This window comes from Hypomesus nipponensis, chromosome 8, assembly GCF_054491055.1.
Source record: "Hypomesus nipponensis isolate SF chromosome 8, ASM5449105v1, whole genome shotgun sequence".
Taxonomy (NCBI): domain Eukaryota; kingdom Metazoa; phylum Chordata; class Actinopteri; order Osmeriformes; family Osmeridae; genus Hypomesus; species Hypomesus nipponensis.
In genome coordinates, this window is record NC_140368.1 from 16,843,920 (window position 1) to 16,871,167 (window position 27,248).

At 39.9% G+C, this 27,248-nt stretch overlaps 1 protein-coding gene across 8 annotated transcripts in view; it reads left to right on the forward strand.

The window, feature by feature from the left end:
- The window catches only part of dlec1 (DLEC1 cilia and flagella associated protein), a 138,827-nt gene that overhangs the window by 101,489 nt on the left and 10,090 nt on the right, over positions 1-27,248 (forward strand). For all 8 annotated transcript variants that reach the window (XM_084702956.1, XM_084702958.1, XM_084702961.1 and 5 more), the window contains 9 exons: positions 21-137; positions 931-1,049; positions 1,232-1,417; positions 1,529-1,599; positions 1,723-1,874; positions 1,985-2,100; positions 2,228-2,298; positions 20,526-20,734; positions 20,849-21,004. In XM_084702956.1, the coding sequence (XP_084559082.1) occupies positions 21-137; positions 931-1,049; positions 1,232-1,417; positions 1,529-1,599; positions 1,723-1,874; positions 1,985-2,100; positions 2,228-2,298; positions 20,526-20,734; positions 20,849-21,004 (1,197 nt within the window). The remainder of the gene's footprint in view (positions 1-20; positions 138-930; positions 1,050-1,231; positions 1,418-1,528; positions 1,600-1,722; positions 1,875-1,984; positions 2,101-2,227; positions 2,299-20,525; positions 20,735-20,848; positions 21,005-27,248) is intronic.

Genomic DNA, 27,248 nt, shown 5'->3' on the forward strand with positions numbered 1-27,248 from the left:
GGTTCATGTTTGTTTCCTAGTCTCCACTCCATGGTAGACAGGCATCTCTATGCTCGGCCACTTTCAACCCCTCAACTGGCACTCTGGGCCCAAATGCCAAGATGGAGATTACAGTGACCTTCACAGCTCACACAGAAGTATGTACAGTTTTATCAGAGCATGACATAGTGATACTCAATTATGTACAATGACATGCTAGAATTTAAAGTTTAAGCGTAAAATGACAAGTGACAAGAGGGTATCATGAATACACAAATAATTATGTTGTGGTAACAGTTTTAGTTTTATAAAGAATATTTCAGTAGAATTTTTTGGGTTTGACTTAACTCAACTTTACCCAAAAATTGCAAATCACTTTGCAACTGTAAAGTTCATATGCTAAAAACCCTTCTGCCTCTTTGATAGTAGCATAAGTAGGCAGCCACCCAGTGGGAGTGAGTGTTTTTTTTTTTTTTTGCAATCATCCTAGTTTTAAGAAGTCAAATGAACAGGATATAGATGGCCATAGTCCCTCATTTAGTTCTGCAGTTTGTTTTGTTTATGGCACGCACACACAGTAAGAAAAGCCAGAGATGCATCATGCGCTTTGCTTATGTTCAGGACGTTATTGGTTGAAACATTGGTTGCTAGGAATGGGCTGACACATATTTTGTGCTGCTGGCTGATTGAAAGTTTAGATTCAGTATTAATGATCACATGGACTGAAAGATATGGTACCTTATGTGAAGTAAAGTAGTTATTCAAATATAACTATGTAGAGGATTATCAAATCCCATTGTCAGGTATGAATTAGCTGTTGAATGAATGCAAATAAACCTTACCCAAAACCTATACACACTAACATATTCCACAAAACCTGTACATTGCAATTGGTTTTCTGTTTATATTATATATTTCATAGTTCTATTCTTTATGTTGATGTGTTTGCAGTTGGAGCTGACTGAGGTAGCAGCAGTCTGTGAGGTTAAGGGGATGAAAGAGCTTTTGCATCTGGGCTTTTTATCTAAAGCCAAGAAACTCTACGTGTCCCACTGTCTACCCGGAGATTGGTGAATCTTCTTTTTATCCTGTTCTCTTATTTCTGTGGGGTTTTAAAAAGAATAACATTGTTCAGTTACCTTTTTACTACTTGAACATTAACTACTGTAAATGTAACTGTTGAAAATTATTTTAATATTGTAAAGATAATTCCTCTTCAGAAGTATTTATTGGATGTTATTGAACTTTTCAGCTCTATCTCTGATGATATGGTCACTTCTCCCTTGGTGCTTGACTTTGGAGATGTTAACTTGAGAAGAGCAGTCACCAAGCAGTTGATCATAACCAATCACACGGCTATACCTGCTCCATTCAATGTGGAGGTGGAATACTTCACAGGATACAACCCCTCAAAATTAGCTGGCCAATCACATAAGAGGTAATGGCTCTCAGAGACTTGAATATTTCTGTAATTTTACTAATCGTGTACATTTTTGTCCTTGCATGTTGACTAAATTCTGAGTTTATTTGCATCCATTTCGTACTTCAGAGCTTCACACATGAGGAGACCACTGCACTCCATTGTAAAAACCATGAAGGTTGAGGAGAAAGAACATGAAAGTAAGTCAAACTTTTTCATCACACCTAAAACTTAACATAATGTGTACATTGTTGAACCAGGTTTTGTATTGCCTTAAAGTCTGTTATTTCAGTGCTAATTTGAGTATTTTAATTGTTTTGCAGAATTTGTGAGCAGGCTCCTTGCTGATGGAAAAGGTTTGGCATTCTTTGTCCAGCCTGACTCTGGGATGCTGGGGCCCTTTGAGACCCAGACAATAGACATCACTGCCTTTACCAACATGTGGGGGGAATATCAAGATCAGCTCATTAGCAAAGTAAGGTTTTTGTTAGCCTTAAAATTCATAGGTATCCCAGCCTTGAGGTTCAGCTCCATATATGAGATTCAAGAGTGGGTTTTCTTCCTGTTTTCTCTCCTTTATCCTAGGTTGGTGACCTCCCTGTTAAGCCTATTTCTATGCAGATAAAAGTGAGGGGGTGTCCTCTGTATTTCCAGATGATAGGGCCACAGCCAGAAAACCAAAATGAAGGGCCAATCATACGGTGAGTTTGACTTGGCACAATAATGGAACTAGAGTTCATGCTATCTGTATTTGTCAAACAAGGACTATGATTAGGGTGAAATAATATGTTGTATTGATCTTGTTCCTTTCTGGATGTTAATCAATAGGTTTGGCAACCATGTATCTGGAGGAGACACAGTGTCTCGCTCCCTTCGGCTCATCAACACTAGTCCATTTGGTAAGCCCCTTTGCACCTGAATATGTTAACACAAAATTAGTAAAGAGACACAGCCCCTGTTTGATAACTCTGAAGCACCTCCCACTGGGCACCAGGCAATTACTTATATTGGTTAAATATTAAATCAATCAATCAAACTTTATTTCTATAGCGCCAGAAGGCAATTCAATGTGCTTCACAGAGGAGAAAAAGGGGAGGGGGGGGTACAAACTACAAATGCTTACTCTTCGACAGGTCTGCAAACGCCTTTGAAAGTAGAGATTTGTGAGAACGATTTGTTTGTTAACTGAGACCATAGGTTGAGGTTACGGCGAATCTGGAGCAGACACCATGTTGTCAGAGCAATCAGCTGGTGACGTTACTACATCTTCAAGGCAACATATCAAGCAACTCTTCAAAGCAACTCTTTAAAACGTTGTCAAAGCGACAAAGCGTTTGCGGACCTGTGCAAAAAACATTGTAGCTGCTCCTAAACTTTTCTCCTGGCTGAAGATGAACCACGCTCCAACCGATGGTTGATGAGTTTTATTTGCCTTCATGCTCCAAACCACCGTGAAAAACTGAAATAAGATGTATCACATTCTAACATCAGCACATGCCACGTAAATGTGTATCTTGTGGCCAAACCAATTCTGGACAAATCTCTGAATTATCACTACTAATCAAATACGACAAACAAAGACATAACGTGTGCGCCCTTCAACCAGAAAGTTATGGGTAGCTAAATCTTCTCATTCTCACACACAGTCTTCTTCTTGCACATCGTAGCTACAAAAGAACGAAATTCACACTTTCCCTGTTGTATGTTAAGTGCATCACATGACTATGGTAGCCTAATTGGCTCAATTCACTTATTCACCAGTAGGTGTTCTAGCCATTTAATACCAAAATTCCACATCAGCAAACAATAAATACAATTTAGTATGCACAAGCACACAAACAAACAAACACAAACATTTTAATAAAGAAAATGTGTATATTTCAGCGACAGCTACAAACATATTTCGTTGTTTAGGCTAGAGCTATATACTTTGTGGCCCATCAGATGCCACGTTGTTAAGGTCCATCGCTACATCTCCAAGGCAACCGCTTGTCAGGAGGTATTCACCCATAGACATAAAAGAATAGACGACGCATCGAACGCTACTGCCTACTGGCACTGACTAGACGTGGGGCCGCCATCTTGGAAAGGTCCGATCGCTCCACTCAGTGTAATCTGTTTGGTTGGGGCAATGAGCTGTCAGCACATTTAATTAATCATACCGCACTGAACACCAAACGGATTTTCACACATTTTTTTTTGCTGCAAAGGTCATACATGTAACTATGATACAGGCCACATGTTTCGGCATATTTTAATATTCATAGTGGGCCTTTCCTTTAAACCCTTTCCTGCCAGACCATTCAAATATGGGTATTAAAATGCCCATGGTTCCCACGTCAATATCTTTGCCGTCCAATTGCCGATTTTATTTCTGAAAACTGCCAGATACTCATGATAACTTAAGCTCAAAGTACATTTCATTGGTTAGGGGTTATTGGGAGGGGGAAATAAATGTATCGTCAGCAACGGGAGCCATTGTTTTCCGAGGCGGAGCCAGAGCGGAGACCATGGGAGATTGCCTTCTGTGTTAGATTCACAGCTTCGAATTGAAATCGGAGACGATATTGTGAGTAAAGACAAGTTTCTTAATATGTGTTGTCAATATTGTCGATTAAAAGTCTAAACTTTTTACTTAAGAAGAATTTGTTTGTGGGAGTGACGTGAGTTATTTGAGCAAAGAATTACGTGTCCGGCTTGGCCGTTTTTGATAGGCAGCTATGACAGTAGTAGCACTGTTTAGCCTCGATTTTAGCAGCTTTCTGTGAAATTGGGAAGAACAACATGAACTAGCTAGAGTATATAAACTGTAAGCTAAATGTACGTGCCTTGTTTGGCCAATTCGGTCAATTGTGGAAGAAGTACAAGTACTATAGCGACTGCCCTGATGCATACAGTCGGTGCCACTTGTGTAAAATTCGCTGGCCAATGTTATACCAGTAATATCTGTTTTATTTCTACAATAGCATTCTTGTGTTAGTTGTGTCATCTAAGTCAGTGTTATGGAATATGACATATCAAGTCTCAGTTCATAGCCGGGTATACACCGGCCAGTGCAGTAAACATAGGGCTAGGCTAGCTTGCTAGCTACAATTTCAGTACAGTAATATCAAAGATTCTTGCTAAAGATTCCTCAACGTTGGTAAGATTCTATTCACAAAATGCAAAACAACAACAACAAATAGTACTGTAATGGTAAATATTACTTGTGAAAAGTACTCCCCTGAGCCCTGTTTAAGATGGTTCGCCGATTAGAGCATGAATATGCTGCACAGTGTTGTGGCATCTTGTTTATTCTGCTGCTGCGCAACTGGGAATTTTACCTTTCCAAGATGGCGGCCCCATTTCTTGCTCCCAGCAGCCAATGCGGCATCTATTCTTTATTATGTCTATGTATTCACCTTATTCCACCCTGCCCACTTTTTTCATCTTTTTGCACTTGTATTGTTTTTTGCCGTTGTATTGGCACTTCCGGTTTACCGTGGCTATCATTCAATTCAATGGAGAACTGCCGAGAAGTCCCGCTGCTAAAATATTAAATAATTTGGTGGATTTGTGCCAGACAGTGCCGCCGCTAGCCATTTTGGTGCCTTACGCAAAATTCCTTTGTGATGCCCCCCCCACCCCACCACCACCACCACCACCACCACCACAGCTGCCCTGTCAATGCATCCACTTTCTGTGTTTGATATGATGCTAGTTACGGAGTTAATGCGTGCGAGCACAATTTTGGGGCCTTTATTTGAGTGCATAATAGTTTTTGGAGCATAAACAAAATATGTAAAATAAACAGCCGTTTTTCAATTGGTAAAACCTTGTCAAGTGAAGGTGATGTATTTTTGTGTCTTAATTTTTCAACCCCATCCTTACGTTTCTCAGCATGGTTTTCCAAATTAATTATACAAATTTTAAACTGAAAGCATGCCAAGGAGCTCTCCACCTTTATTACTCATTTTAAAACTTCAATCGAATATAAAAGCATCATAGAATGTACAGTAAAGTAACATCTAGCTGGCGTCAGTTATTTCAAATGCATAGATAATGTTTAACAGTCAAATCTAAATTTAGTTTGCACCTAACATAATTGAGTGTGCTAAAATTAGCAATAACGTCAGCTAGTTCGAGGTGTATGCATAGGCTAACTATAAGTTAGCAGCACATTTCCCGTATTTAACCATAATTAAACATAGACTTACCTGAAAGTGATGCACGGGCATCATCTCGCAGTTTATTGCTTTTTCTTCCCCTGACTTTTGTTGTCTTTTTGAGGCCATTTTCGAAAAGTTCACCTAACCTACTGTCAAAGTTTGTCAGGCCACTGAGATAGGAAAGGGCACCCCCACGGCAAGCTTGGAAAGTTGAGTGTGTATTTGTTTTTTGTGTGGTTGGGGCACCATCGTAAAGTTTTTTGAGCAATTAAATATATCTCTTGTTTTGCCTGTTTTGTGATATACATGCCTAAAAGGTGCGTAACATTTATATAGGCCTACTGAAATAATATCGGCATTACAATTATAATAACTATGATGATTTTTCAGTTGCCAATTTTTTGGTGCCCCGTAGTGTGCGTTATGGGAGCGGCGGCACTAGTGCCAGATGTGCTATGTTTGTGTGCTACAACAAGTCAACAATACACCCTTTCACTGGATGGCTCAAAAATGACTTTTAAGTGTTATAATTTGTTTGCCGGTCAGATCGCTGCCCTGCGCTCTGCTGTGCTGCAATAAGCAGGCGTTACACATTAGCCACAAACATAAGAGATGTTCTAACGATTTCACTGCAGAGCATATCCATTTGCTATACTTTGTCTGAAACCATAGGTCCTCTACAATTCAGTTGTGTGATTATTTTTACAGTCAGTAGGCTACATGTATTTGAGATTCCCCGCAAAACCGACCAGCTAACATTGTTAGCACTAGAACGTTAGCTTCTTGTTTATCTACTTGAGGCTCAAGTTTTTACATTTGGGGGGTATTCCAAGTAGCGGGTTTAGTGAAAACTTTGAGTTGTTTAACCCTGAAAAGAGGCATACTCTGAGTTCCACGTTCCAGAAGGAGAGGTAACAAAACCTTATGGTAAGTTTCCATGGTAACTTACTCCTTGAAACTAATCTGCTCGCTAGCAGGTTTTCCATGCCAAACTCTGCGTTTCTACCGATCCCCTCCCACTTTCTTAGCCTGATAGCATTGGCAGACAAGGCATATCATTTCCTGGTTCAGCCGAGCAATTAAACTAAACTAATCAAACTAAATTTAATTAGCTTAGTTATACGCCGGGAGACGATTTTAAGACTGTGGTTTGATGTACTTTAATTCCCTGATGAATACCTAAGTTAACGTTACCGTTTCCTGTCACAATCTGTAATTTATTTTAGCAACATTCTCAGCCCTTGGGTCTTCTTTGCTAGTGTTAGGCTACTCGCCGTGGACTTGCACTCAGAATTGACCAAATGCCTTTTGGCACTTCTTTATTGCCTACAAATAGAAATCTAACAATGAGTAGCCTATTTCTATCGGCTATTGTTCCTACAATTAACATGATGTAGGCTACCGTCCTGTAACAATTGTTTCAGCAAATCTTTTTCAACATTGTTGGGGGTCAATATATTGGCCAAACAACCCAAACTAATTCCCCTATGGTTTGAAGGAAGATGGGAAACTGAACAGTGTATTAACATTAACCAAATAATGCCAATGTAACCGTACAGGTTCCAAATGTCCGACCCTTGGGTACACAACAATATAGAGACGTGAAAGTAGAAAAAGTTGGCTTTAATTGAAACGGTCTAAAAATAATATTAGTTTAAAATGGGACACAAGGAGAGATTCTTAATTTAGACGGCTAGACCGGGCGCCGGCAGTGACAATTTATACTATGTGTGAAAGCTGCAGAAAGTGCCAGGGTACCCCAAATAGCCATGCGCAACCTCCATAACCAACGCCAAAACGTGCAAAACTAATACAGTCACTGCAATCGTATGTGAAAGAGAAAAGGTGCGATCAATTCGGCACATCAATCCTGCGTGTCAACTGTGCAACCAATCCATTAACGGGCGAACCCCACTGCACAATGTTACACCGTGGCGTCTAGGGCTCTGGGCACAGGGATATGCAATGCACACAGGGCACTGCGACCACCAGTGGGGCGTCTAGTCACTCACAATGTCAAGAGTTAAAAACAATGGGACTGCTTGCAGCCCAGCAAGGTCAAGGGTTCTCCTGAACCAACCCACGGCCCAGCCAATCAGAGTTCCGCCAGAGGTTGGGTAGATGAGGCGCTCCGTCCGGCCACGCTTATGGTCCCGGCGTAATTCTCAGTGCACTTGCCCCTCCGTCCCGGCTGGAGATAAGGAAGTAAGAATGAGCACACTAAATCGTTCCAAGGCGGCCCAAATGTTTCAATGCGCCATAGAAGATGCGTGCGTTGATTTTGACGGGATGTAGTTGTCCCGGCCGTTCCTCGGTGATTACATTTACATTTATTCATTTAGCAGACGCTTTTATCCAAAGCGACTTCCAAGAGAGAGCTTTACAAAAGAGCATAGGTCACTGAACATAACAACGAGATTGTCCCAAACATTGCAAGTAGCCAAAAACGTGAAGCATACATTGTGAAAAAGCTAAACAAGTGCCAAAAGGGAAGACCCATAAGAGCATGCAGTTATACAAGTTACAAATTAAAACAACATGAACCACAAAAGTGCAGGACTGTACCTGTAGAAGACAATCAACAGTAACATATTTCACAGCGAGTACAAGACTTAGCTTCGTTATATCTAACCTAAAAGAGCAATGAGTCACTTAATAAGAGTCATTGTGATCCTGGAGGAAACTAACTAACAAGTCCAGCCAAGCATTCTTAAGTGCCGTTGTACTCCCGGTGATCTACAGGGTGGGTCTCGATCCGTTGCTTGCCGAGTCTATGTCTCTCTCTCGTGCGCCCGTCACTGTTCGTCGTCGCCCAGAAATCACTTCTATGTTTGTTGCAGAACTCTGGTCTTTTGTCGTCCAGCGCGGGCCCCAGATTCTGTCGTCATCAGACGCCGCTCTCCAGGTTGTCGTCGTCCGGCGCGGCTCTAGGAAGACTCCCGGTTTGTTGCGGACCTCAGGTCTTTATGGGCAGCCGCGACCAATCCCGTAGGCTGCCAATCAGATACACAATTGGGTACACCTGCAGGGGGACGTCTCAAGCACACACACAATCCACAGAAAGACAGGTTGTCCCACCCCCAAATACATGTTAATTACATTTGCCCCCGTTACACCAATACCAATGGAATAATAGTTATTTGACTTTTTGGGTTAAATCAAAGCAAGAATGGTCAAATTAAGGTTAAATAATATAATTATTTTATCATATTGAAAATGAATGCAATCAATGTAGTTAACTCTTATGCCTACTGTACTACGATTATTGCAAACCAGAGATAGAAAACATGAGGTGAGGAAGAAGGAGTAGGACAAGCCAGAGCTGAGGAGAAGGTCTCAGGAGATCAAGAATCCACAGAACAATGCTTCACAATTCCTTTTATACCCAAGAACAACTACAATCACACCCGAATCTTGACGCTTACTTATCAACATGTCTAGCAATGCTACAGTAAGTTACAAAGATGTGAGAGCCATCTAGTTGAGACTCCATCCAGTAACTCTATATTTTACCATAAGAGAGGTGGGGGCAGGTTGATAGCCTTACAAGATCAGCCTTTATGCTTCTGCCCTAAAGTACAACAAGTTCAACAAAATAGAAATTCAGCAAATTCAACAATTAATGTTAATGTAGGTTATTGTTCCTACAATTAACATCACCTGTGACCATGCATCCCCCCGTAACTGGTGTTTCAGTAAATCTTTTTAGAGATTAACCTTTATTCTTCTATCTTAAGTAGGCCTTCACCATCTCTTGGTCAGTTTTTGGCACTTTCTTCATGAGGTGCAATTTGTACAACTCATTTACTTGTAACTGGGTATACATGAGATTACATTAGCTACATTTCACAGTTCCACATGCAAAATTCACCTGCCATTAAATTAACATCTCACTGTATACAGCATCCATGCTCTTTTCAACAGGATCAGAATGTGCAGTTTTTAAATATTAATTATTCTCACAATGTCAGTGTAAATAAAAGTGTAAATCTCACAAGCCTGTAAATAAAAGTAGATGGGGAGAGAACTACCAGTAGCTACCATTCATAATTCTCTGCATCCATTTCTGCGGCAGCAGTCAATGTCTCTTCGTCATCTTAATCATCATCATCATCTTTTGATGAAAAGCATTCTGTTGGGGGAAACTGCCACTACAAATTGAAATAGGCACCAATTGATATTTACTTAGTATCATGTCGAATATGATTAAAACTAAGGTGACGTCGAGGCTGCAATCACAAGCGTATAGCCTAAGCAAAATATGCGTTACCTGTTCGTAGTATGTTTTTACATTTAATAAAACACTTTTTCTCCTGTAATATTAACAGACAGTGGGGTTAAATTTTCAATATATGGACTGGCTATTGCCGTCAAATGTATGCATTGACTCGGCAGCAATTGTTCCCACACCACTTGTATACGCTGCCACAGCCGTGTTGCTTTTTTCCAGAATATGTGCTTGACCATAAACACGAAATAAAACTTGTATCTGAAGTTTGGTGGAGTATGCAACGTTTTTTGTCGCCGGGTGCCATGGTGGATCCTAGTATCAGAGCTCCATTGATGTTGGCTTTTAATAGTTCTCATGCCCGCGCTTAACTCTGAGTTGACCTACTCCGAGTTGAGTTAACAAATTTATATCAGCTTTTCTGGAACCGAATTTTCGGAGTTCAGGGTTAATCTCAGAGTTTGTGTGGAAGACAATTCTAGCTGGACTGTGTAGATTTGAACATAGTCAAAATGGCGGTTTCAATTTAATTTATTTATCTTGTACAAACTTAAGATTAAACAAAGCACTTTGTGATCAGTCATTACGAAAGGTGTGCTGGTCACAAATCGTTCGCAAGAGTGATTGAGAACTATCACACATGCACTACCTTATATAAACTTTAGATAAAATGGCATTCTATAAGGTCAATCAATCAATGTAGCAAACTCTGTGATTGGCTCACTCAACTTAGTGACAGCTTGAAACAATACATCTCCATACCAAGTGTCCCAAAGTTCTTTGATGTAGCATATCTCCCCAAACCAATAGATAATAAAACCACGGGAGTTGACCAGTCAAATGGTCAACTGTCCTTTGTGTGACCATCTTCAAACAATACTGTTAATTAACACAAAAATTGAAACAGGACACAGTCCTTCTAGCCAAAGTTCAGAGCAACTGTCTCATTGACCCCTTACACTGACCGGAGGACAGAAGGCCATATAAAATGCTTCACCCATCCCCCAGGGCAAGCTGCCCACAGAGCCATCAGCACCTCACATTCCTTTGAACTCAACTTAATCATCTTCCCTTCCTGTCTCTTACCAATGAACATAGAAGCTTATAGATTTCATACACATACATCTAGGCATATGACCAAAATTTCGACCACAGTTTGTTAAACCTGCTACCTGGAATACCCTCCTGGTCTCTGCTATTAGCCATAAACTGCAAATGTATGAATGACAAATTACACAAATTGTGCTGTAATAATAAATAGTAACAACTTTTTCATCGAGGGTCTCTGGTACAAGCTTTATGCGATGTGTTTAAACTTACATGATTTATAGGGTGTGCACTAGTAATCTTCCCTCCTATCTAATGGCAATTAGAAAGAGGCATCTATTAAATAATTTGATTACTGTGTTGTTTCAAAAGCTTTATATTACATTTAGATGCACTGCAGCAGTTGTTTTGCTCACAGCCAATTCCATACATTTGGTTATAATCTTGTATCTACTAATATCATACATTAAGAATACTAAAACATACTAAAATATAGCTAGTTTATCTCTTATTACACACTTTATGTTGCAAGTGATACGAGCAGACAAAAGGAAACTTATTTTAAAGTTCTTTTAAATTCAGCGCCTTCAGCCACGGACGCAGATCCTCAACTTTGGTTGGAGGTCGGTGTAAAGTATGTCGGCCCACAACACTAACTCTTTTTTTCGTTAGTGATGTGTCGTTTGTGAACGATTCGTTCATTTTGAACGAATCCTTACAAGGACTCGGGAGTAACGAGTCCTCTCAAAGAGGGATTTGTTCATTTTCTCGTGGCCGCACATCGGGACTGTTGCATAGGCCCGTCCAAGTAAACGGAAATGATTAGTTCATTTCCGAGTCTTAGGATTATTTTTCACGTGACCTGCATAGGCTTTGTACTGGTAGCTAGAGGAAACGAACGATTCGTTCATTTCCCGACTGGGTCTTTCTACGAGTCTTTGGATAATTTTTCACGTGACCTGCATAGGCTCTGTAGCAAGAGGAAACGAACGATTCGTCCATTTCCCGACTCGGTCTTTCTACGAGTCTTTGGAACCTTGCATTCAGAGATGGATTAACCAACGGGCCTACCGGGCCCATGAGCTCAGGGGCCCCTAACCCAGAGTCTCTGTGTGACGTCGCTTTTATTAACTTGATATGTACAGGTGTATTGATATGATGATATGTGCCGTAGCCGGTATATGCTAGGCTTAAGTCATTAATGTCTTTAACTGGGCCCCAAAAGTCCTACTGATTAAATAAAAAATTGTCTAAACATTCACTTTGAAGATGTCACAAGAAAGAAACCATCATGATACCTTTCAAGTGAGTGTTTATCCCCTCAGTTTATCTATAGGACTTTAGAGGGGCTGAGTACTCCATGCAATATGAGCCCTTCAACTTTTTAGGGAGAAATCCAAAAAGCAAGTGCAAAACAAACGATTTAAGAAATAATATTGTTAAGCCTATGATGTTCATTTTTCAAGAAAGAGAGAGGGTTGTGTGGGCTACAAATGTACACTCTGGTGTATGGTTACAACTATCAAATATTTTTTGAATATAAACGTTGTTTATTTTGTTTTTGCATTTTTAAACAACAATATCAATATTATTCCTGACAAAAAAGAAAATGTTTTGCCGAGAGAAATGTTTTTTTTTTTTGCGGTGAGGGGGGGGGGGGGGGGGGGTGGTGGAGCCTTGACACATCCAGGCCCAGGGGCCCGTGGTTTCTTAATCCGTCCATGCTTGCATTTTATTTTTTAGTAGTTTTCTCATTCCCTTTCGCGTGGCTGCTGTTTTAGTAGGACGTGAATGATATTCGCTCAAGTCATCATACTGACTAGTTTTGTTATTTTCACTTTACATTTACACTTACAGTTTAGTGCAGTGTAATTGTTTGCCGTGATAATTAAATGCTAGTGTGATAATAAATGACCAAATCATACAAACTGTCATGAAATCATACAAACTGTCACTGACATTATTTTAATGCAGGAATTTATTTTGAAATAGTATCTACTGGTGCACATGTCATGCATTAACCTACATGAGAATATGATACGTGTTTGCAGTAGACGTATAGCCCCCCCCCCCCCCCCGTTGAAATGAACGAATAACTCGAAAAAAGATTAGTCCATTTTACTGAACGAGATTCAAAGAACCAAATCAGTAAAATGAACCGAAATTCCCATCACTACTTTCCACGGTCAAAACAATGATGATAGTTCAAGTCTTTATTGTCAGGTACACGGAACAACACAAGGTCAGACTGGGCACTGAAATTCTTAAGACAAGACACACAAACACCTGGCATAACATAACAAATAAGTACACAGAACATCAAATACATCTATGCCAAACTTAAATAAGTAAAACTTCCTAAATATACAGAAAGCAATAAATAATACACTATACTAACCCTAAATACACATAAAACCTATTACAACCCTATAACCTATTCTAACCTAGGTGGAGATAGAGGGTCTGAGTCCGTAATACAGGGTCTGATTCCGTTTTCTCCAGCTGTTATGGCAGCCACAAACTGCACAGTTGACCCTTGGCATCTCTATTAGCCTTAAATTATTACGAGAGCCTGTTTAAGACATTCTCTTTTAGTACAGTTATGAAGTGGAATGTATCTATACCGGAAATGAGAATACGTGGATGGCCGTGCCCATCTTGATTTCCGGAATAAGGTGAATACAAACGGATTTGTAAACTTTTGAGAACGTCTTCTGGACCAATAAGAACAGAGTATTAATATGCTTATATACGCTTATTAACAGCGTAGTAATATTAGTATGTAAGAAACACTTATGTTTAACACTAATTTTCCAGAGAAGCAAAAAACCAGATCACCCATTTAGGTTAATAGACGTAGGAGAACTGCAAAGAGTATTCTTTAACCTCTCTGAAATTAGACGATCGAGTACTCTCCTGGAGAATGTTAAGTGCCAACATATCACAAAGCACACACATACTGTAGCATGAATGAATACTACATCATACGAAACAGGGCACGTTATACAAACAAAAATCAAAAAATAAATTAAGGGAATAAATAAAATCAATATTTTACAAAGAATGTTAGGCGAATATATGTGCATTATTCTCCCTCAATGCCTTTAAATTATAACAACAACAAATGCTCAATCACCTTTGGTAAGGTGTATAGAATGGTTTGTATTAGGTCATTTGTTTGTTGGACGTTATTCTCAGACACCATTATATTACATTTTACATGTTAATATTTTAGAAGATGCTTTTTTCCAAACGTGTGTGTAATATACGGCAGATAATCAAGGACCAAAAAATGTATTGTCTCAAGGTGAAACAGTAAAATAATAGACTATTGGTCAGAAAACTTTCTTTGTGACTGGAAAGAACATTCAATATGGCCAACACCTGCTTGTTTAAATTCTTACAAACTGCTCAAACAGACAATGTTGCACACAACACTTGACATCCCTGGGTCCTGAGCAATAGACCTGGGGCCAGTTGCATAAACTTAGTTAAAGACTAGTCTTGGCCTTAAATTGTCAGATTAGACTAGTCTAATTAAGCTTGTCTGTTGCATTCATTTGCGGTAGGAAAGTTAGCCACCTCTGCCCCAGGCTAAGCCTTGGGCAAGGGCTTTGTTGCTATGCCAACGATCTGTCAGTACGTCATTATCTTATCAAATTGCATTTGTACATTTTTACTGCAGAAATGTTAACTGGGGTCTGCTTCACCGCTAAAATAACGAGTGAGTAGATGTCAACATAAGCAGTGTTGAATTGTAACAAAGTAGAAATACTTTGTTACTGTACTGAAGTCGTTTTTTTGGATATCTGTACTTTACTACTTATATTTCTGTTTACTATTACTTCGCTACATTTTGCAAAGAAAACTGATACTTTTACTCCGATACATTTCCCCTGAAATCTTCGTTACTCGTTAAAAAATCGAATCATGTTTAGAAAAAAATGTTATCATGAGAGTGATGAGACCAAACGTTGAGGACTGTGGTAGAACACAGACTGCAAGCAGGTTTGGCGAATCAGTGGTCCAAGCGCGCTATGACTGTTTGCAAAAGCCCCGCGCCCTTAGTTACTGTTGCTACGTTTTTTGATCTTGTTCATGCACAACACTGTCTGTCAGTGATTCTTTTTGGAGTAATATCTTTGCGATATCCTCCAGATCAAGGCAAAATGGACTGCAATATGCAGTGGAAGGATATCTCCAAAACATTAAGACCAACAATGAAGGGGACACAACAATAATCGAAGCAAAAGCATACAGGTCTCAATCAAAGAATGAGGAACCCCACAACCTCTTTATTTAATGCCACCAGCACAACCTTGCAGACTGTAGTCATGTTCTTTCACCACTGGGTAAGATCTGTATGTAATATTACAAGCTAGCAAATAACCTACAAAGATTATTATTATTCTTTATTCCATCTCTGGCGAGGTATCTAGCTAGTGACTAGCTAGGATGGTGACAATCTAAAGTCGCCTACAGTACAATAACGTAGCAGTGTGGAGCAAGATAGCTGCTAGTAACAATATTGTTCAAGGGGTGTTTGTGCATGTTGCTGAAAGTATTTCACAGTCACTGTACTGATAACGTGCTTGTTAAACTGATGATCCTGATGTAATGCTATGGCTTTGTATCAGATCGGCTGGTTATTGCTCTCAGGTTGTGCCTTATGCATACCTTCTTTAGAAGATGAACAAAACATTTTTCAGTTATAAGTAATGACTGGGTTTTTACTTTCAGTGCTGCTGTAGTATTGCCTATTGTGTTAAAATTGTGTTCAAATAAGGCCCAGTTTATAGGTATGCTTATTCTAGTCGGAATAAACTTAATAATTCTCAAAATTCTGACCCTTTGCTTTTTTATTAACTCACTCATTTCGGTCTTTAGTCACGCCCTCCCGCCACACATTGTATTTCTCACGCAGAAAAAAATATTTATAATATATAATATGCCGCAGCACCCAACGAAAATTCCTCTGGCCGACCCACTCTCACTATGGAACCGGCAATCAAGCGCGTCTCCCCTGGAGTTCTTAGTCGAGCCTGCCACTTATCAGCCAATCAAAAAAAAGAAAGGGTCTATACAATAGCCAATCGAAAAATAGCACCATTGTATCTGGGTAAGATTTAATGCAACAACCAATGGGGAAAACAAGGATATCCTGTAATTTTTCGTGATTCTGCTACGTCTTCCGAAGGTTTTGTTCACCTACAAAGCAAACCGCTGAAGCTCGAGCATCACTTTGAGCACAGTCATGATCTCCTGTTTTAATGTTACAACAAATTTACAACTTGTTTCACACAAAAAATGACAACTTGACTGCTGTTGAAATTTTTTTCCCAGATAATTAGCATCAGTTTTTCACGAGTCTCTTAACCAACAGTTTTACAGCCTGTTCACTGACAACACCTGCTCACAACAAGTAGTTCATAGATGTAGCCAGTGTGTATCGGTGAAACTTACCGATAGAGTGAGAGAAAGATTGTCACTCTTGCCTCTCTTCAAAACTTGAGAGCCCTGCAACCGATTCGGATCGAGTTATCTCGAGATGTCGATCGGATCTTAGTCGGACCGCAATTATTCGAACAAAGGTGTTTACAAGAAACGGATCATTCTACTTCAGTCCAAATAAGCCAGTAATTCAGATCCATGTAAACACAGTGAGTCTTTGTTTTACATTCAGTTGAATATTGTTGTAAAGGGATTTCTTTTTTTTATTATTCCAAATGCATTTTGAGTTTAGTTGTGTCTAACACAACAACCCAACTATTTAGCTAACTAGCTAACTTTAACTCACTACGACCACTGCAGTTGGTCTCCTCGATACACAACAAACTATGTCAAACCGATTACATAAAGATGTGTTTAATGGTAAAAAATACCCTAATTAATATAACTTTATATTATTGTGCTTAACTGTACTTGAGCTTGACGAAGTGTTAGCTGCAAATACGTGTAAATTTGGACGGCTGGCATTGTTTGCCCCCCCCCGGAGACGGAGGGAACGTTCAGTTTGTCATTTTGGCAACACAAAAGCAGCGGTCTTTTTTGCCCTCTTTTTTGCCCTGCCATGGAATGTGATGTCACGTGAAAACTATGAATAACAAAGCCCACCCATTTAGAGGGAAGATATGATTGGTCAACAGTGTTTCCCCTAGCACAGGGGTCTCAAACTCGCGGCCCGCGGGCCAATTGAGGCCCGCGAGATGATATTTTGTGGCCCGTTACTTGACATTACAGTTTAGTGTTAGTGTGGCCCTCGCGTATTCATTCAATTTCGTTTCCAGTCATGTCTTTCTCAAAACCTGCCGTGGAGAGAAAAGTTGGCGACGAGCACAGACAATTTCAGGGAAAGTGGGAGACAGAATATTTTTTTGTTGAGCACAGGTGCACCCCAACGTGTCTTATATGCACAGAAAAAGTTGCAGTACACAAGGAATACAACATCAGACGTCATTACTCAACTAGACATGAGGAGTATGCAAAATACCAGGGAGATGAGAGAGAGGACCGGGTCGCCAATCTTAAAATGTCTACTAAAGCAACAAGATTTTTTCAAGAAGGCAAGAAAAGAGAGTGATGAGGTAGTCAAAGCTAGCTACGTGGTGAGTGAGATGATTGCTAAGGCGGGAAAGCCATTCAAAGAATGTGAGTTCATCAAAAAGTGCATGTTACAGGTTGCAAGTGTAGTCTGTCCGGAAAAGTAGGGTCAGTTTAGCAACATCAGCCTTTCAGCCAACACAGTGGCAGAGCGCATTTCTGACCTGTCAGGTAACATTTACGATCAACTGCGTGAGAAAGACAAACATTTCCGTGCATATTCAGTCGCTCTTGATGAGAGCACAGACGTCACTGACACTGCGCAGCTCGCAATGTATGTCCGTGGTGTTGACGACAATTTTGAAGTGATGGAGGAGTTGCTCACAGTGATTCCAATGCATGGCCAGACCACCGCTCAGGAGATATTCCGTCAGCTGTGTGATACCATTGTGGATGCCGGTTTACCATGGAAGAGGTTTGCTGGAATAACAACCGACGGAGCGCCATCAATGACAGGGAGGAGAAATGGACTGGTGGCACTTGTTCAAAGAAAACTGGAAGAGGAAGGTGTGGAGGAGCCCATTGCTCTGCACTGCATTATCCATCAGCAGGCCCTTTGCAGCAAATGCCTGACGTTTGACAATGTGATGTCTGTTGTTGTGAAATGCATCAACCATATCAGATCCGGGGGCTTAAAGCATCGGCAGATCCGCGCCTTTTTGGGGGAAATATAGTCAGCATATGAGGATGTGCTCTACTTCACTGAGGTACGTTGGCTCAGCAGGGGAAACGTCTTGAAGAGGTTTTTTGAGTTGAGAGCAGAAGTTAAAGCCTTCATGGAGAAGAATGGGATGGCTGTTCCTGTGCTAAGTGATCCCAAATGGCTCATGGACTTAGCTTTTCTTGTTGATATCACACAGGAGCTGAATGTACTGAACAAGAAATTACAAGGCCAGGGGCAGCTTGTCAGTGCTGCCTACGACAACATCAGAGCATTTTCCACAAAACTTGTGCTATGGAAAGCCCAGCTCTCTCAGACAAACCTCTGCCATTTCCCAGCATGCAAGGCACTCATGGATGTGGGTACACCATTCAGTGGTGAGAAGTATGCTGATGCCATTGTAAAGCTGCAGGAGGAATTTGATCACAAGTTTGCAGACTTCAAGACACACAGAGCCACTTTTCAAATGTTTGCGGACCCCTTCTCCTTCAATGTGCAAGATGCTTCTCCTGTGCTTCAAATGGAGCTCATTGGCCTGCAGTGCAATTCTGAACTCAAAGCCAAGTTCAGGGAGGTGAGTGGAAAAGCAGACAAGCTTGGACAATTTTTGAGAGAATTGCCCTCCACCTTCCCTGAGCTTTCCAGGATGTTCAAGCGGACCATGTGCCTTTTTGGGAGCACATATCTGTGAGAAAAGCTCTTCTCCACCATGAACTTTAACAAGTCAAAGTACAGGTCCAAACTTACCAATGAGCATCTACAAGCCATACTGAGGGTCTCAACGGCTTCCTCCCTCAAGCCAAATGTGGCACAACTGTGTGAGAGGAAGCGCTGCCAGGTCTCTGGCACCAAGGAGTATGCAAGAGAAGCCATGTTCTGAAGAACAGTTCATGTTCGGAAGAACCTGTTGATGTTCTGAAGAATCGTTAATGTTCTGAACTGTAATTGAACTAAAGATTGGATCAGTTGTACTTTTTTTTTTTTATACTTGAAACCCTTTTTTTGTGAAATACTGCACTACCTCCAGCCGCCCCCAGGTAAGTTGAGTTTGAGACCCCTGCCCTAGCAGGTCTGTCCGACACCCCCCCCTCCCCCTCGGCCGAAATAAAGTTCTAACCATATATTTTGGAGTAGGTTAATGTAATAGTCTAATAACAAATGTAATATTGCATATATTTTTGTCCTATTTTCCGTAAAGCAATACAGTTAGGCTACTTAAAGTATGTTCTAAATATGCTGCCAATTAATAATTGAAGTAACAACTTATTGTAAATGATCAGTAGCCTAGCCAATCGATCAAGGTACTCAAAAGCATGTACACTGTCGGCTTCATTTGATCTTGATAGGCTAAGCATTCTTTAGCAAATAATAACAATACACCCACTATTAATTAAAACTACTTCAGCATAATAATGCACCTAAAATACAAACGTGAGCAAGGGCAGCAATCGCCATCAAATCAACAGGCATGCAATTATGCTACAGGAAGAATACAAACAACGAAAATCACCATTTAACTTAAATTTGAAATAACTGTAGACTAATACAATAACAGGCTTTAATGAACTGAAAACATAAGTTATACGACTTACAGTTCTCAAAGACGCGCACACGCAATCTCAACTGCGCTGTGACGCGCGTGTCCGTGCTATTCTCCGACATGCACTCTAACAATCACTGCTGATAGACGGCCTAAAATCTTGTACAGCCCTATTTCTGATACCGTGGCGGCAGAAATGTAGCCGTGGCGAGCCGCCACGACAAAATCAACATAGGGGAAACACTGGTCAATTTCACTGTCATGTAACTTCATAGCTGAACCACCAATCACAGAGCTGCATCGCATTTTCCTCCCAACAATGGAGGCAGCAAAAGTCTGATAGGGTGACCAAAGGGGATTTTTTCATTTAACTCTTCACATTCCAACACAAACGGGATAGGTAGGATTGAAGGGTTTATTTCAGAAACATTGTCTTTAGATTGTCAAATTATGAATTGATAACATAAAATTAGAACAGATTACTTTTAAAATATATATTTTATATAATATATAAAAAAATATATATTAGGCCCACTCTGAGGGCCTAGAGGGCCCCGACAGTTCCCCCAATACTATTTACATCTGTCTTTTTGATAAATGCACTTTAGTCACTGTTTCTGTTGAAACATTACTCAGTTGAGCAGATTTTGTGTTTGAAGCTCCTGCTATTCGTGCCCCAATAATGAACCCTCTTTCAAAGTCAACGAGATCCAAAATCAAGGTCAACTGGACCTGTTCAGCATTTCTATACATTCCATACGACATGATGTTAATTGCATAGTTGTATCATGTAGCTAATATTCCTCTGGAATCACCTCTATGGAATCATCTGCATTTGTTATGTTTCTCCACTAATTTATTCAGGTTGTTTCTTTAATTTCTCACGTATGTGTGCTTGTTAGATATCCGCATGGACTGGGAGAGCTACAATCTGATGCAGGGGGACATGAAGCTGCTTGACGTGGTGGTGGCTTGTGGGGATGCGTTTCCTCTGAAGGATGCTGATGGTAATGAAGTGGTGGACAGGACTGATTACATTGCCCCACCCACTTGGAATTGGAGCCACACTCCCAGCTCTGATGGAAAAAGCTCATCTCTTAGCAGCCAGTTTGTAAGTGCTATAAAAAGGAATACACATGTACAATGTTTTATTACCAGTAAGATGCATGATCATGTGTTTGTTTAACATGCAATCACTGATTCATATATTTTATGGGACCTACAGAGAGAGGAAATAATTACAAGTGATGAAGATGAGACTGTCGATATGAAAGGGAGACTTTATCCAACGGCTGAAAACAAAAAACTGTTCTCTGTCTTCATTATACCACATGAGGGCAACGCTGCAGACTATCCATACTGCATCACACCACAGCAAATAGTAAGAACCTTCATCTCCAGCTAGAGGGATGCAAGTCGATGGGGATCCCACTGGTATCACATGTCCAAGTAATTTATTCAGAGCTAAAAAGTGTTAATTTAACAAGAATGTTCCTTTTTTATTATTTATGTAGGACTATTGTCATGGGATGTTTTCTGAATATGTTTTCATTTATTATCACACTGATATGTCATAATCATAACAAACAATTGCAATGTATTGAACTGTAAGAAGTAATGTAACATTTCTTGACAAAAGACCAGGCGCCGGTTACACAAAACTCCTCAAGTTAAGATTTTCCTTAAAGTCTGAGTCAAGGTTTCCTTAAAATATAATCGGTTTCACAAAGGACCCTTAAGTCTTCTGCTTAAGGTTTCCTTAAATATACTTGTATACTTAAGGATTCCTTTAAAGTTTTTTAAAGCGTTGCACGAAAGACCTTAGCAAACAAAGTAAGGAAGAAAACTTAAGGTACCTCTGACTTATTCTTTACTGCAACATGGCTGAGTTTATGGAGATAAATTAACCCATCCCACACCTATAGCACTCTGTTAGGCTACTGTGCTGCAGTCTAAACATGAAGGCTATTTCTGCGTAGGCTACCGCTGTAAATAAAGTAGCTAGCCTAGACTCACATCGGTGCTGTTGATCTGATTTTGATCTACCTAAGAAGTAAGCTAGCTCTCACTTAAACGTTACTATGTATCAACAAGACCTACAAGTAAAGTTGATATCACCAGTTTTATTGGACTCCCTCCTGAAATTGGTTCTCTTTTTTGGACATAACAAACAAGTTATCATATAGCTATATTTTTTTTTTCTTGAATTGACCGCTTCACCAAATTTCTTGAGTTTGTTTTTGATGCAATTTCATCCTACATTTGTTGTTTTTTGTTTGTAGTTATTTTACTACCTCACAGGCAGACCACAGTTTGTCTGACTTGGGATTGTGCTGTCTGATACGGTGGTCAATGGTACTGGAGCTCCACAGGGAACTGTTCTGTCTCCCTTCCTGTTCACCTTATACACCACTGGCTTCCAGTATAACTCAGCGTCCTGCCATCTGCAAAAGTTTTCGGATGACTCTGCAGTGGTTGTGTGTTTAAGGGATGGACGGGAGGAGGAGTACAGGGCGGTAGTGGAGAACTTTGTGGGGTGGGCGGGTAGTAACCACCTGCTCCTGAACGTGGTCAAGACCAGAGAGATGGTGGTCGACTTCAGGAGGAAGACGACGGCTCCACAACCGCTAAAAGTTCTAGGAGAAGATGTGGAGATGGTTGAGGAGTACAAGTACCTGGGTGTCTCCATCAACAACAGACTGAACTGGAAGACCAACATCATGCTGTCTACAAGAAGGGAATGAGTCGAGTCTTTTTCTTGACGAAACTTTGATCCTTTAATTTGTGCAGCAAGATGTTGGAGATGTTCTACCAGTCTGTTGTGGCCAGTGCACTGTACTTTGCTGTGGTCTGCTGGGGGAGCAGCATTGGAGCTGGAGACACCAACCGACTTAACAAACTTGTTAAGAAGGCTGGCTCCATCATTGGCTGAAAACTGGACAGTCTGGAAAAGGTGGTGGAAAGGAGGACACTGATAAATCAGCACCAACTCTTAGGATCTAACTAGCTGTCTAGCAGAAGAAGCTTCGGAACTGTTTTACCTGAGAACATGCCAGTCCTTTTTCCTTGGTATCCACACGCACAATAAAAGCATTTGACTTAATTGGTTGTTGGCACTTACATATGCAGTCAAATTGATGCTAAAAGTATTGGGCCTCATTCACCAAATGTTCTTACGAACTAATTTGTTCTCAAACCCCACTTACAGTTTTCACGAAGATTCTGGCATTCACCAATGTTTTCTTATTTGGGATTTGTTCTTCGGTAAGAACAGAATTTACACACACCCAAGAGCACTCTTACACACAATTGAGAGCTGACATGTTTGCGCAAAATGAGTAGTTATACCTTTTTCATCAATTCTAATTTAAAATTGAATATTTCTCTCCTTTTTAATTTTCCAACTAATAATTTTCTAAATTTTACACATTTGTTTGTTTTAATAAATACACACTACATTTACACTTATGCTAATTTGTAAAGCACAGAATTGTGCTAGGCCTATATAAATACAGTATTTTACAATCGCTTTGACAGTTTATTCAATACTTTTAACAAGTTTCCTAAACTCTTAACACAGTGAGCACAACATCCGTTTGTGTAGGCTATACAATTTTTCTTGTTGCTTTGACACAAAATGCATAGAGTAAATACACATTTTAAATGCTTGAACTTTTACACACAAGCTCAACCAAGACCAAAACAATCGATTTTTACTGCCCAATTTACCAATGCTTTGACACTGTCAGCAAAACAGATAACATCATGTTCAAAACCTAAATTATTGGCTCAAGTCAAAGGGAACAGCTGTTTATATTGTGAATTGAAACACAAATATATCCCCTGTATTTTATTCCATTGCTACTGAGAAACCGCTGAAGTAATGCAAATACTTTACATCACAGCTGATTCCCAACTAGGAAACACTCAGGTGTTGAGGTTCTTTCAATTGCATGACCATATGGTATATAGACAGTAAAGAGGACCTCTTTGGGCTGATCTGGTGTGGAAAAAGAATAATATAGAACAACACAAGAAAGTAAGAATACAAAATGCCTGCACAAGGGAGAGGAAGACAAGTACCAGGACAAGGGAGAGGAGTGGGACAAGGGAGAGGGAGAGGAGTTAGAATGTGTAGTGGCGCTCAGAGAAGGGCCAGAGCTAGGGCAATACTGTAAATGGAAGCTATATTGCATATTTCTTGGCCTGTTGCAAATGAAGCCTTTACTGTAGCAATTGTGTTTCTGTCTTCTTTTTTTTAATACAGTAACCGTACATTCTATAAAGCTACTCTGAGATTGGTCATTCAAAAAACTGTAAACTAGCCTTGCTTTGCCTTCAATTCAAATCAATTATGTTAACAGGGAACTTTGCCATCAAATACATGACTTATAACTGTATTTATAGGCCCAAAGTAGGCTTTTTCCGCACCCTAGGACTACACCACACAATGGCGTATTTATTGCTGCTGCAAAATGTTGCGGAGCGTTCCCTGAGGAGGGAACACATCTTCCTTGACCATACCAATACATTTGCAGAGAGCGATGAGTAGGCTACCGGTAGGAACGCTTAGGCTACCAAGAGCAGTCCTCATGAACATTTGTAACAGTCAACTAATTTCTAGGCTATGTTTTTTTGCTTAAGAATTCAGATTAAAGTTAAACCATTTATTTTTTCACTTAATCAGTTTTGCGCACTTCTCCAGATACGGCGTTCACTGCATGAGTAATAGCATTCCATGCATCGGTTTTATTTACTGCTTTCTTAACTTCTTGCAGCTGTACCTCCACTTCAGAATTATTATTACGTTTTTCCGTCTTTTGTCGAGCCCTCCATCGTCTTGACCACGTCGTTTTGACATTTCTCTGAGTGTACACACGGCCCTGCCATATCATGCCCTTTTATGGGAATTAACGGGGCGTTTACCTATGCTAAATAGGAGCAACGGGGCACAAGCTTTCAACTTACGAAATATTGGGACTCATCATTCTAAGAACACACTTGCGAACAATTCTGCTGTTTAAGAACGCTTCATGAATCACACGTAGATTTTTCTTTCTTAAGAACAAATTTAAGAAATAACTTAGGAAGATATTGGTGAATGAGGCCCATTGTCTGCCCGGGAAATGAAATCACATGCACAAAAAATGCGCGTAGAAAATGATATTATAAACACGAGTTACAAAAAACATTGGCAATAAAAATATGAAATATTAAAAAATATTTTGATCTCAAGAAACAATTTTACATCTATGCCTACAATTATTTTTTTTTCTAATGCAATTTTATTTCCTAGGCAGACAGTTTTTTTGCATTCAATTTGACGACATACTTGTACTCAAAACTACTTTTGACAGATCCCTCTAAAGCCCGCCCACTTGTATGACATCAGAAGTGCAAACAATAGACCAAAATTTGCAAATAAAAACAAAAGTCACAGAGAGCAAACCATTAGACAGCATGAGAGGAACTGCAACCTTTAAAGTTGTTTCAGTTTTTGTATGTTGTTTTTGTAATTACGGTTCCTCTGGTAGGAGGAAAGCTATTGTTTTCATTAGTTTTACTATTCTTATTATTATTAGGGTTCCTCCGGTAGGAGGGAACCTATTGTTATTGTTGGTATTCTTATTCTTATTATTTTTCTCCTTGCGCCCCAATATCTCAAAAAGTCCCTGGTCATAAATTTCCTAATTTGGCAGATTGATACTACATCCAAATGGGTACCCCCACACCAAATATGCGCCACAGGCCACGCTCAAAAGTCCAAAAGTTTTCAAAGTGATGGCATTTCCACCCTATTGCTCCAATTTGTCTGAAACTTGTTGTGCATGCCTCATTTTTCATGAGGAACAAAAAAGCCTCAAGGACCCATAAGGTCCACCATGATGGATTTTCCTGTACAGTGATAATTTTGGAAAACCTTACAATTCCTCTTCTCTTGAACCAAAGGTCTAATTGACGTATTTAAAAACTACCTTTAAAAAAAACTTTAAGTTATTCTTTTGCAGCAGCAACCGAGTCATCCCTTTGTCCCGTTTTTATAGGAAATGTACAAGCAGTTTAAACTTTGGCTAAATTTAACAATACTTACCACAGGAGAAATAGCTTACTTTTTTATACAGTAACTGAACATGACAATATTCAACACTGAGAATAGCTCAATGGGCTGGGATGTTGACCTGTAAAGTATAAAGTTGTACGTTGGAATTCAGCCATAGTCTTTTGGCCTGTCATAATTTTTATTATCTGTTTAGCTCAACTGGATGATATCATTCTGAAATACCGTGCACAATTTCATGCAATTTCACCTTGAAATGTCAACCGTTTCTTACACTGAGAATAGCTCAATGGGCTGAGATGGTGACCTGTAAAGTGTAAGGTAGTAGGTTGGAATCCAGCCATAGTCTTTTGGCCTGTCATAAGTTTGATTATCTGTTTAGTTAGACAGGATGATATCATTCTGAAATACCATGCACAATTTCAAGCAATTTCACCTTGAAATGTCAACCGTTTCTTAACCTTTGTCCCATAGCTGACCAAAGGTAATACTCTGCCCTTTCTATTCATACAACCTCAACAGTTGGTGTGAAGCAAAGAGGCTAGAGAGACTGTCTTGTAACCTTATGCTCATGAGTTCAATTCCGGTTCAGCCTATTGTTTTTGGCCAAACATGAAGTTTTTTTGCTCTCTTGTTGTCCAAGTCTAGGTCTTCTAAAGTGTACATGTTTATAATATTTTGCCGAGGAACCCTCATCTATATTTAGGGTTCCTCCGGTAGGAAAAAAAAAAACGGCTTGGCCGTTTTTGATAGGCAGCTATGACAGTAGTAGCACTGTTTAGCCTCGATTTTAGCAGCTTTCTGTGAAATTTGGAAAAACAACATGAACTAGCTAGATTATATTAACTATAAGCTAAATGTACGTGCCTTGTTTGGCCAATTTGGTCGATTGTGGAAGAAGTACAAGTAGCCTACTATACCGACTGCCCTGATGCCTACAGTTGGTACCACTTGTGTAAAATTTGCTGGCCAATGTTTAAATCTGTAATGTTTAATACCAGTAATATCTATTTTATTTCTACAATAGTATTCTTGTGTCAGTTGTGTCATCTAAGTCAGTGTTATGGAATATGACATATCAAGTCTCAGTTCATAGCCGGGTATACACCGGCCGGTGCAGTAAACATAGGGGGCTACGCTAGCTTGCTAGCTACAATTTCAGTGCAGTAATATCAAAGATTGTTGCTCAAAATTTCTCAATGTTGGTAAGATTCTATTCACAAAAGGCAACAAATAGTACTGTAATGGTAAATATTACTTGTGAAAAGTAATCCCCTGAGCTCTATTTAAGATGGTTCGCTGATTACAGCATGAATATGCTGCACAGTGTTGCGGCATCTTGTTTATTCTGCTGCTACGCAACTGGGAATTTTACCTTTCCAAGATGGCGGCCCCATTTCTCGCGCCCAGCAGCCAATGCTGCGTCTACTCTTTATTATGTCTATGGTGTGCACACTTAGCAAGGTTAATTGGGGTGTGCTTGCCTTTGGTGAGCACAAACCATTGTTATTTCACATATATATTATTATTATTGTTTCTCTTCACACCCCTAAAACTCAGTCAATAT